The sequence below is a fragment of the Rhizoctonia solani genome, chromosome 14 (assembly GCF_016906535.1).
Source record: "Rhizoctonia solani chromosome 14, complete sequence".
Classification (NCBI taxonomy): domain Eukaryota; kingdom Fungi; phylum Basidiomycota; class Agaricomycetes; order Cantharellales; family Ceratobasidiaceae; genus Rhizoctonia; species Rhizoctonia solani.
In genome coordinates, this window is record NC_057383.1 from 889,155 (window position 1) to 900,996 (window position 11,842).

At 51.1% G+C, this 11,842-nt stretch overlaps 3 protein-coding genes across 3 annotated transcripts; 2 read left to right on the forward strand and 1 right to left on the reverse strand.

Moving 5' to 3' along the window:
- Window positions 1–513: 513 nt before the first annotated feature.
- RhiXN_10909 (NmrA-like family domain-containing protein 1) lies at window positions 514–1,653 on the reverse strand (the record flags this gene model as incomplete). The annotated part of the gene is made up of 6 exons (XM_043330724.1): window positions 514–693; window positions 753–873; window positions 931–1,023; window positions 1,079–1,209; window positions 1,265–1,480; window positions 1,540–1,653. 6 exons carry the CDS (start codon window positions 1,651–1,653, stop codon window positions 514–516), a joined length of 855 nt encoding a protein of 284 aa, XP_043186069.1.
- Window positions 1,654–3,601: 1,948 nt separating this feature from the next.
- RhiXN_10910 (SNF5/SMARCB 1/INI1 family protein) lies at window positions 3,602–8,641 on the forward strand (the record flags this gene model as incomplete). The annotated part of the gene is made up of 10 exons (XM_043330725.1): window positions 3,602–4,052; window positions 4,110–4,565; window positions 4,614–5,973; window positions 6,040–6,158; window positions 6,209–6,522; window positions 6,584–6,711; window positions 6,776–7,677; window positions 7,731–8,173; window positions 8,225–8,374; window positions 8,435–8,641. The coding sequence occupies 10 exons, from the start codon at window positions 3,602–3,604 to the stop codon at window positions 8,639–8,641; spliced, it is 4,530 nt and encodes a 1,509-aa protein (XP_043186070.1).
- A 1,821-nt stretch (window positions 8,642–10,462) lies between these two features.
- On the forward strand, window positions 10,463–11,602 carry RhiXN_10911 (NmrA-like family domain-containing protein 1; the record flags this gene model as incomplete). The annotated part of the gene is made up of 6 exons (XM_043330726.1): window positions 10,463–10,573; window positions 10,633–10,845; window positions 10,904–11,034; window positions 11,118–11,180; window positions 11,241–11,361; window positions 11,423–11,602. The coding sequence occupies 6 exons, from the start codon at window positions 10,463–10,465 to the stop codon at window positions 11,600–11,602; spliced, it is 819 nt and encodes a 272-aa protein (XP_043186071.1).
- Window positions 11,603–11,842: the final 240 nt, after the last annotated feature.

Sequence of the window (11,842 nt, forward strand, 5' to 3'; positions counted from 1 at the left end):
TAGGGTTTATTTGAATACTCGAACGTGTGGCCCCCACACAGCATTCGTTCGAACACCACTAAAAGACTACCTTGAAGCCAGCCCCGGAGCCAGGTAATTTGGCATCCGGAGCGAGGTTCCAGGAATATGGCAAGATGAAGCGTACAATTAACATTATGGATAGAAGGCATTTAACTACCGTACGACGTCAATGTGAGCCTTCATTGAACTGCCCACACTCAGGAGGATCGGGGTCTGGCAACTCAATGCCTGACACCGAGACAAAACGAGACATTTAAATTGTAGGGCTATTGTTTACTTTATATCTCTCTATTATGGACAATGGGATCTTAATACCGTACGTCTATTTTCGGATGACCATACATGGTCGCTTCTCATTAAACTCGGGAATATGTGGGCTATCACTATTTGAAACTATGTGGACAAAGCCTCGGGCGCAGGAACGTGGTAGTTGACTATGGGTTGTATTTATAATCCATTTTACATCTGAGCATATAAACTTTTCTACAAAGTTCAGACAACACTCTCGATAGTATCCGGCTTCCATCCAGGATATAGACTGTTATCCTTGCCCCCAAGCTCACCACGACCCGATGCCCATTCCTGGAGCAGGATAGCAAGGAAATCTTCGGCACTGGCGTTTACTCGGTCGTCGAGTTCCTTGGCGGACCGATAGTCGACCTCGAGCTTAGCCTGATCGTATATATTATTCTCAGTTTCATGAAAAAAGCCAGACAGATAAATATACTAACGTTATGCTTCTGCTCCCACAACTTGATCACCTCATTGGCGGTCGCGACGTTGCCTTGTATAATCAAGTGCTTATTTTCGAGCTGAGAGATGGGTACAGTCTTGAGTACATTGGCAAGCCAGCTAGACGTGACGGATAATTAGTATCCCAGGTTTATGTACGACAAAGAGACTACTCACTCTCCGACCGAATGCACGGTTGTCCAAGTGCTCTTTGCATTTCCATCTCCCCAAACAGTAACCTTTTTCTCTGCAAAGCTGTATCCAAGAGGCCTATTCAAAAAACGTGTGAGAACAAGGCGTTAAATAATATGTACTCAAGACTCACGGGATGAAGCAATACTCGGGGAACCCTCCATTGCTCAGCGCGGCAAATGGCAGACCGGCATCCTGAGCAGCCTTGATAACCTTTTTCTTGGACTGAATCACAGGCGATGGATTGGCTGGACCCTCGAAGGTCTATGGATAAATATGAGTGGCGGGGATAGGTTACCTAGGAGCCAGTGCGACTTACACTTCCGTACTCGCTAGGGAAGAACAGCTTGACGCCCGCAGCCTTTGCAGCGTGGATAAGAGGAACTTGCGCAGAGACGAGTGCGGTACCGGCAACGGTCGAGACTACTACATCGACGCCCTCGAGAGCCTTGGTCAAGCTGGCTTCGTCGTCATAGGAGACGGCATGGAGGGACGCTCCTTGGGACTTGAACTCTTGAAGAGGAGCCGAATTGATCTGTTGTATAGGGTTAGACTTGGATGATACGGACGCGGAGGGGGGATATGGGCGCATACCGAGTCGGCGCGAGTGAGAATGCGCAGCTCAAGTCCTTGTTTGAGGAACTCTTGGGCAAAGGCCTTGCCAACGAAACCGTTGGCTCCGGCAAGTGCGACAACCTTGGCAGACATGATAGTAGTGGATAGGAGTAGTCAAGTAGAGATGGTTAAATGTGGTGGGTTGTCTTTACGCCCTCCTCGTCTGCCGGTTTTTATAACCCCTATGTAATGAGCACGGTATATCATCTCGGGGTTGCGCAATACGCAGTGTATGCGTATGCTCAGTCAGGATTGGGCGCTATGTGTCAGATCAGGCGGTTAGCGCTAGTATAGCGCCCTCGGCATAGGAGATTTCGGATGACCAAGCAAGCGCTCGGCGGTTAATGGGCTTTTGATGAGAAATCATAGCTGGTTTGTGTCAGGAAGATAGGTCAATGCGCATGTCAAAGTCAGGGCAAGTTCAGCCGGGACGGCGATGTGTGCAGTAAAGTGCGGCACGCGGGTCATGGTTCAAGTGTAAACTTGTGTCTTTCCTGTCTGGGTGGCCGGGTTTTGCTGGGGCGATAATGCGGTTCGGTCGGTCGGGCTTGTCATTTCACGTGAAAAAAAATTGGACGTTCTTTACTTGTATGCTGGTGCATGTTTGCCCTTGACATTTCGAAGGCTGTGATACTTGTCACTAATTATAATGAACCACGTCGGTAATATCGTGCGTCTTACTATGGGCCGGCGGTAGTGAGATACATCGGGAACCCTCGAACCTGTTGTATGCCGGTGGGTTAACTGTGGACGAATAAAATAAGGCTGCTTACCATCTTAGCTAATAATTGATGAAAAATGCAACTTCCGCGATCACCACCTGCGCAGTGAATCTGAATGTACCTAGATATGAAGCAAAGCAGTGCGCCGTCGAGCCGCGAGACGCCAAGAACGGATTCCAGACGTCACGACTCGTTGAATGATAGCTCCACGTGTCCCGGACTGATAACTGAGTTTTTACCTTTGGGTCTCGAGATGATCACATTGAATTGAGCCGGTTCCTGGATAGTCCCGTCCGCAAACTCGGACTAGCATTATCCAGGGTTGTTGGACAATGAAACTACATGCACATCGACAGATGGCCTACCTTGGGATACTTATGTATACAGATTCCATAACGGGCATAAATGACAATCGACAATTCCAAGCAGTTCTCTCGGAGATCATGAGATCCAACGCACCCGTAGAGCTTCTGCAAGACCTTAGGTGCGGGAAAGAATCGAGTGTATCGAAATGACGATCAAAGGAAAGAAGCACGGCTCCGAAAGACACACGCGTGCTTGACCTCGATCGAACTCAGAAATGGGACATACAGTCCTCGGGCCTAGCAAAGCCTAAACGCAACACGTACGCAGAAGAACAGAGATTGCATTATGGCTAAATAACAACAGTGACAACTGGGGGGAACGGGCCAGAGGACCAAGTGCGGACAAGTTCCTTTTATGGAATACGATTGAGGAACTGGAGGGTGACCGGAGTCCGCCGGGAAAGAGTGGGTGCAGGTGCGAGCGATTGTCTTGCGGTGGTTCGGGGCGTGTTTCGACGTCCGCCTTGGGCTTGTTCCTCCCGCGACCGAGGCCACTGGAAGGTGCGATGGGGTGTTGCGGGCGAACGGCACGGTTCCGGGGTCCTTGACGACGGCGACGAGGGTGGGTTTGGCGATGAGAACGATGTAAACAGAATAGATCCCTGGGGTGAGCCTAGTACACTCTCCCTCTGCTCTCGGTTCGTCTCGATGGTGGTGTCGGTGGGCGTGGGGCGAGGGGGGCGGGTTGCCAAACAAGACCAAGCGCCGCGTGATCGATGGGAATTGTGTGTGTTGGTTGTCCGACGACGTGTACCGCCCACACTCCTAGCTTTACCTTGCCGGATTTCCGAGGGGCTTTCGGCTGAAATTCGATTGCAGAGGCTTTTTAGTAGCAGTATCTTGCGTTCTTATCTGTTGGTGTGCTTTGCGTAATCAGTGTTGGCCGTGTGAGTCGCCACTTGTTGTCGCCTCCACTGCTTTGCGGGCGCTAAAATCGTTATCTCCGCTAGGTCGATGGCCGCCGACGCTCCTCCGACGCACGAGTACTTCTCCGGGAATGGCCAGCAAAGCCTCTATCCGCAGCAACAGGATTTTGCTCGCCTCGGTCAGTTCAATCCCCAGCAGCAGCAACAGCAACAGCAGCAACAACGATGGGCCGCCGCTCAACAACAGATGCGCGCCAACCAGTACGCTGCTGCCATGAAGCAAAAACAAATGGCCGCTGCCTTGCAGGGCATGCGACAGCCCCAGGGCCAGTTCCCTCAACAGCAGTTCAACAACTATCCCCAGTCCGCATTCAATCAGCAACAGCAACAGCAGCAACAGCAGCAGCAACAGCAGCAGCAACAGTTTGCCTTTAACAACCCCCAGCAGTCCATGAACCCAGGCACTCCGCGTGACCAGGGGTTCCCCAACAACGTCCAACGCGATTTTTCCACCCCCCAGCGCGACTTTAGCGCCGCTAGTAAGTTCCCAACACCGTAGTCGACCCATTTATTTTACTTTATTTTCATTATTTTAGGCACGCCTCAACGAGACTTTAGCGGTACGCCCGTCAATGTCCCCCCGAGAGAGTTTTCAGCGACGCCCGCCCCCGCGCCTAACCGCGACTTTTCGGGCACTCCGCAGAACCAAATGGGCACTCCGGTTCCTTCGCGCATGGGAGGAACACCAGGGCCGATGGGTACACCCGCTCCTGGACAACGAGACCTCCCTACTGGCACCCCTGCGCCCCAACCTCACGCTTTTCTGCCCAATCGAGGCATGACGGGCACACCTGGCATGGGTGGCCAGATGAACATGCCCCATCCCGGCTCACGCACTGGTACTCCTATCGTCCGACCGGGCACGGCCATGAGTGGTGGTGGGGGCTCCTTTAGTGACTCTGGTCCACAAGCTCAACAGGGCATGCGAGCCAGCCAGCCCCCTCCGACGCCCAAGATGGGCATGGGGCCTGGAATGGGCAGTCTCCCAAATGGTGAGTGTGGTGTGTATGTTTGATACTTTCGCTAATCTGAGTGTTCAGGCATGAATATACCAAACATGCCCAACATGGGGATGAATATGGGCATGCAGTCGAACATGATGCCCGGAAACGCTATGAACGCCATGGGCTTGCAGAATAATATGAACATGGCTAACATGGGCAACAACGCTATGGGTTTGTCTGGCCAGAATCCGATGGGCGGAATGCCTGGCGCTAGCAATAACATGGGTATCCCTGGAGCGAACAATGCGATGGGAATGCAGCCCAACGCTGGTATGGGCCTTTCGAACGCTGGTATGCCTGGCGGAAATATGCCAGGAGCAAACAACATGGGTATGGCCGCCAACAACAATCATATGATGTCTGCGAACAACCCGATAGCCATGTCCGCGAACAATGCGATGGGTATGCCTGGTGCGACGAACCCGATGGGCATGCAAGCCAACAACCTCGGTATGAACATGTCCAGTATGATCTCCGGCGCGAATGGACTCAATATGACGGGCCCAAACAACCTCAATATGGCCGGCGGGAATAACCTCGTTATGTCCGGGGCAGGAGGGATGAACATGCCTGGGGCTGGTGGGATGAACATCCCGGGAGCGGGAGGAAGCAATATGGGCATGCCCGGTGCAGGAAACATGAATATGGCCGCCGCTGGAGGCATGAACCTCGCCGGACCTGGTCCGAACAATATGGCTCTTCAAGGCAACAATATGGCCATCCAGCCTCCGAACATCTCTATCCCGGGGGGCCCGCCTAACCTTACCGGAAATAACAACAACAATAGCCCTACCAAGCCAATGGGACTAGGAATCAACGTCGGCGCTGGATCTTCCAACGCGCTCGGAATGGGTGGAATGATGCAAGTCAACGGAATGAACATGATGGGTCTCAACGGAACGCCCACTCGACCCACAGTTACGAACCCCGTTCCTGCCTTGCCCGGTGCAGTCGCCACCTCTCCCACAAAGCTCGGTCGACGAGTCGTCTCGGGCCCTCTTCCTCCCTCTCCCATTAAACCTCCTGCCCCGTCCTCACTCCCCCTTCCGGCCGGCGCGAACCCCCAGACGACGCTCGTCACGGCTTTACCTCTCCTCAAGGACGAAAACGACGTTACGCACGGCGGCGCCCTGCCCCCTGTCAGAGAAGACGAGATGAAGGATATCAAAGGGTGGATGTCTCGAGACGCCGCGTTTCAAAAGGTCTATGCCAAGGTCAGCGAATACAGGACAGAGGAGGAAGCGAGCTTGCGCCACGCCCGGCATGCGTGGTGGGAGGCGGACGAACATGCCGGTATGCTCGGGATGGCTGGGAAGTTCCAGATCTGGTGGCCTGCGGATCATAAGAAGATGAAGGACAGGAAGATGAAGGCCCTAGGCAGAAAAGAGTCGGATGTGTGAGTTGGTGTTGTTCCGAGTCTCCCGGGCGAGAGGTGGCTAATGGTAGTTTGCCTTTTTTGCAGGGCAAAGATTGCGAGGTCCGGACCGATGATCACCCAGCTCGAGCTGTTGGTTCCTATTCGATTGGAGATCGACCATGATCACTATCGGCTCAGGGATACTTTCACTTGGAATTTGAATGGTGTGTGTCGAATGTTTTGTAATTATGCTCTTGCTCATGCCCCTTGTCAGATCCTGTCATCACGCCCCAGATATTCGCTCAATGCCTTTGCGACGATTATCAAATCCAGTCTAATGCTGTTGTTCAGGCTGTAGTGAAATCGATCACCGAACAACTCCAAGAACACCGCGCGCACATTGTCGAACCTGCGTCCGCACCCAAACGAGACGAAATGCGAGGAGAGCTCACCGAAAAGGGCGAAGAGTGGTGGGCGAAATGGAGGCGACGAGAGATCGAGGATGCGATTGACGTCGACGTGGAGCCCGAGGACGAAGACAAAGACAAGGAGAAAGAGATGAACGAGGAACTGCGGGTTCTAGTCAAGGTGCGTTGCGTCATCCATCGAACCTCGATCGGCGATTGAACTCTGCCCCTCGGGCTTCCAGGTCGATGTGATTGCAGGCACGATGAACCTGACTGATCAATTCGAGTGGGATATCAACGATCCCCACAATTCCCCGGAGGAATTTGCCGAGGTGTATTGTAAAGAACTGGGCCTTGGCGGAGAGTTCAAGTAAGTCGGCTTCGTTTCGGCTCCGAGGTCTCCCGACCGCTAATTTGGGGATTCCGTGGGGTAGGACGGCGGTAGCGCACAGTATTCGCGAACAGGTGTCAGTCTATCAAAAGTCCTTGTTCCTTGTTGGACATCCCTTTGACGGCACGCCGATTGCGGACGACGAGCTCAGAACGGTCATGCTTCCTCCGATTGATCATTCCTTCCGATTCGACCGAACTCTGCTCGAGCAATTCACCCCTCAACTCAACGTCCTACAAGAGGGAGAAATCGAACGCAACGAGCGTGAGCGTGAAAAGGAGCTCAAGCGTAAGCGCCGTCAGACCCGTGGTCGTCGCGGGATCGTCCTTCCCGACCGGGACTTGCAAAAGACTCATCGCACGCCCATCGGGTTCGCCGAAATGGAAGTGTCGCCCGCCCAGCAAGCCGCCCAGCAGCCTGCCCCGGTCACGTTCCGCCGTGCGGCCGCTGCCGCCGCCTCGCTTACGATTGCCAATTTGGCTGCGACCGAGAACGGAACTTCGCCCGTGCAAACCCCGATGCATATTCCCGAGAAGCAGCCCGTGCTTATGCAGCAGCAGCCTCCCCCACCTATCCAGCCCCCGAAACAGAAACAAAAGCGGACGGGAGTGTTGCAGCCCCCACCATTGCCCAAGCATATCTTTATCTCTCGCAGCGCGGATGCGGCGCCCTCGACTGGGCTGGACTCGGACGAGGCTGCGGCGGCACGCACCGAGTTTGGAGATGCTGCCCCCGAAGGACCTCCAAGCCCCACTGGAGAGGAAGACGGACAACAGGCGATGCTCAAGCGAGTGCTCGAAAAGGGCGATGTGGAGTCGACCGAGGGGTTGCATCCGAATATGATTGACGGGACCTGGCATTGCTCGAACTGTGGATGTCCCGAGTCGGTCTCGGTTGGAAGGAGAAAGGGCCCGCTGGGCCAAGGAACGATGTGTGGCGAGTGTGGTAAGTACGAGTCTGGCTATAGTTATGAAACCGGAGCTGATGGGAAGTAATAGGCAAATTCTGGCACAAGCACCGAAAACCTCGACCGGTCGAATATACCACCAACATCGAGCACCATCTCAACCTCAAAAAGCTCGCCAAGGCCAAGAAACGTGGAGTCAAAGCCAACGTCAATACCAACCCATCTCCATCCAAGCCTCCGAGTGGTACACAAGCTGCCAATGGGCGAGACTCGCTGTCTCCTTCGCCCCCACCTCAAAAATCTGTGCTGCTCGAACCCGGATCGCCGGATTCGACGGTTGGCGCTGATAGTCCCAAGGCTGAGCCACCTAGTCTCAGCCTTCCTCCACCTGTTGAGGAGCAGAAACCGGATACGACGCCGGCACCGGCAGATGAACCATCTCAGTCTTCTGTGGCCCCTCCCGAGACGAATGGAAAGAGAGAGTCTCCCTCAGCTGCGTCTCCCCATTCGCAGGTATCTTCTCAAACAAGAGATGTAAGTTCAAATCCTACGTAGTATAGAATAGTGTTCTTAGTTATTTTGTAGGGTATTCAGTTGCCTAGTTGGATCTTGGACTGTCTTGCCGCTACTCAGCGACGATATGTTAATGATCGTATCGATGTTATAGCCAAACCTCGAGCCAACGAGAATGAAGCGCCTGCATTTAGACTCAAGTGCCTTGATTGCCCTGGAAAGGTAGGTTTGAAGACCGGTACGACCCTTGCTGCGGTACTCACGTTTTTTCTCTCTCCTTAGCTCTACACCCCTGGGCCCGACCAAACACTATCCAATTTCGAAGTCCACCTGAAGAACCGCGCGCACCGAGCCAACGTCAATAAGCGCGTTACCGCCGAAGCCATCGCAGCTGGCCTCCCAGTTCCCGACTTGCGAAGGGTAACTCCTCAGACCACTCCGGCCCCTGGCTCAGCTCCCACCTCGACTGCCGCCCAAGCACCCAACTAATCGAACTAGTTCCTGCATCATTCCCACCAAAACAAACCACGATCACAAGAGCAGAAGGGGTTAGATAGGATTTGATTATCTGTTGTTGCTGTTTTGTCGGCAAGGATGTTTTTGCTCGCGCTTTTTGTTCCCCCTTTTCTCCTTCTCTTGCTAGCTATTTGTTCTGTATAGTATTATATGTGTAGTTACCGGACGTGATCGTAAACACAGTTATAACAGACATTTTTTGAGGTCTACATGGTGTGTTTGAAACTATGTAACGGCGCCGAACAACGCTGGTCCAGCTTGCAGTACCAGTCCGTTATTAAAGTGGGCAAACGAGTAAGAGTATGTAGCCTCCAATCCCGATTTCTGAAGTGCAGCAGTTACAGAGAGGGTTTAACTGGGTACAGAAAAGAATGATTGAATTGATCAACCTACATCTTGAAGTGGCTCCGGGTTTATTGACCCAAGTATGAAAGGTCAAGTTGCAATAGCAAGATCCGCTCAATGTATACGTATCATAGATGCTGAATAGCGCTTGTTCTTGCTATGTTCACCAATATTTCAACTTCTGCTGATGGCCAAGGCCTTATATAGACTTGCGAATCCCGTCAAATTTATTTACGCGCTTCAAGTCCTGTAGATAATAAATTAGCTGCTGTTGGAATCAGATGCGTCCCAGGTGGGCCCAGACCACAATTCATGGAATAGAATTCGGGGGTAGGTTGATTCGTTTCAATTGTGGGTTTCCTTGGCTTGAAAGGATCCATTCCCTATATAAAATCGATGCCCAACCGCCTTTTAATGCCTGGGCTAATCACACGATGCACCTATAGCTACCACAGATAAGCAAAGGGCATATCTGGTATTTAGTACGTGGCCAATAGCTACTAGTATTATCTAACCTTATATCTTCGGAACTCGATGTGTATATGACCAGTGTTATCAAAAACCCCCACTTTTTGCCGCTCCCTCGACAAATGGGCCATGGTAAAGTAGTGATAAAGTTTCATGATTGGTCCAACAGCCCCTTACAGTGAGCCGCTAAGTGCCCAGCTGAATCAGCACAATAACTCCCGCGCTGGGTGACGTCAATTCTGTACAATAAATTTGGTCAATTCGCAGAAGTTTTAGCTTTCCAGCGTATCATTTACTGTGGCAAATGGCGAAGAATACCTGGTTGTAGCATACAGTTATTTCTATTGGACCTACTCGACGTTCGAGTTCTGTTGGCCCCAGCCAAGGAGTTTTGCAAACCGCTGAAATACTTTTGTCAATCACGCGACGATCCACATAATCATCTCAGGCCAGCAAAGGACATGGTATTTGATGTATAACCAATAACTACCATCCAACCACACGCCTTTAGATTTTGCCGTGCATATAGTCAATGTATCCTCAAGGAAGACACTAGCACTTATCTGGTTCCTCGACGAACTAGCAATCGTAAATCAGCAATAAGGTTTGGTAATTGATATTACACTCTGTAGCTATACTGTAGCACGAGTTAGCCGCTATGTGGACAGCTGAATCAGCGTAAGACCTAGGATTGTCATCTACTGTACGGTATAGCCATCAACGTGAGACATTGACGGCTATTACGATCCTATACTGACAAAAAAAGGACTGTTCGCCATACAGGTCTCCATTCGCTATCGCTTTATTCCCCTGTCTCTTCGAAGCTGACCAAACTTCCGCCTTGAACGAAGGACATCACCAAGCCTTTAGACCAGAGGCATGGTAGTCCTATGGTTATAAAAGACCAAAGACTGCCGGGTAGTGTGGCTGCATGATCGATATTGTTTTTTACTTGAGCTAAGGAACCAAAACTTCGCAATCATGGCCAAGACTATCGCGCTCGTTGGAGCCAATGGGCTTGTCGGGAAAAGCTTCGCCAACAGTTTCCTCGACCAAGGCCTCGACCTTCGCATCCTTGCTCGGGTTGAATCAGTAAGGCTTTATAGTAACTCACTATCCTATTGTGGCGCCTAAAATAAGTTATATCTTAGACCGAATCCGCTGTGCTAAAAGAGTTAACATCTCGTGGCGCATCAGTGCATGGAATCTCATATGAAGATGAATCGAGCCTCATCAAAGCCCTTCAAGGAGTGGATGTCCTAGTTTCTACAGTCTCTGTGGCCGTATTGACGACCCAATTAGTCCTGATCAAAGCCGCAAACATCGCCGGAGTCAAGCTATTCTTTCCAAGTGAGTACGGTAATGTATGCTACAATTTGAAGCCTCGTTTCACCTGATCATCGGGACCGAGGCTCATGTTAGGTGTACGACCACCCCTCTAATGAGATATCTCCATATCTTCAGCTCAAGAAAACAATCATCAACTCTGCTAAGGAATTAGGTCTACCATATGCCGTATTAAGCACAGGTGGATTTCCTAACCTTTCTTTCCCGTAAGCTCTACGCTCAGCAATTGCGGTCGAGATATTTATCAAGCACTTTTAGTTTGGTTGGTTTCAACTTTGCTGGAAAAAAGGGTCGATGTGTGGGGAGACGGGAATGCAAAACTCACATGGACAACTATACCTTCGACTGCGAAGTAAGTACTTTGCTAGGTGTATTCAAGAACTACTGATTCACGCGCTAATATGAAATGTAGCTGGATCGCCAATGTGTTGAAGAGTGTCTCAATTGAGCAACTCCAAAACAAACATCTACGCATACAAGGTGATTCTGCAAGCGCAAACGAAATCGTGAAGTTGTGGGAAAAGAAACACAATGTGAGCTCACTCTATAGCCGTTGTCTAAACTAACCATCTAATGATCATTAAATCATGATAGAGCAAATTAGAGGTCGTATACCACCCGACCACAGAGTTAGATGAGCGGCTGAGCGCGGACAAAAACGATATACTCGCTATCATCCTTCGTGAATGGGCCTCGGGCCGCGGAGAAATTGGAGGAAAGGATAATGGGCCTTATCCTAGCTGGAAACCAGATACCGTTGAAAGTGTGCTGTAAGAATACGTTTGTGACCGTAATCTCGTGATACGGTATGAGATAATAGCAATTTAGTGCGGTGTTTAGTACATGAGCAAAGCATACAAATTTACTAAGCCCACTAATGTGCATGTATCGGGTCGAACGAGTAAAAGGGTGTTCATAAATATGGGTCATCTTGAAATAGGATGAGGTCTCTTAGACTTATTCGAGAGAGACCAACTGCAGGGACTCGATTTGCATGCACCATACAGGACCGGA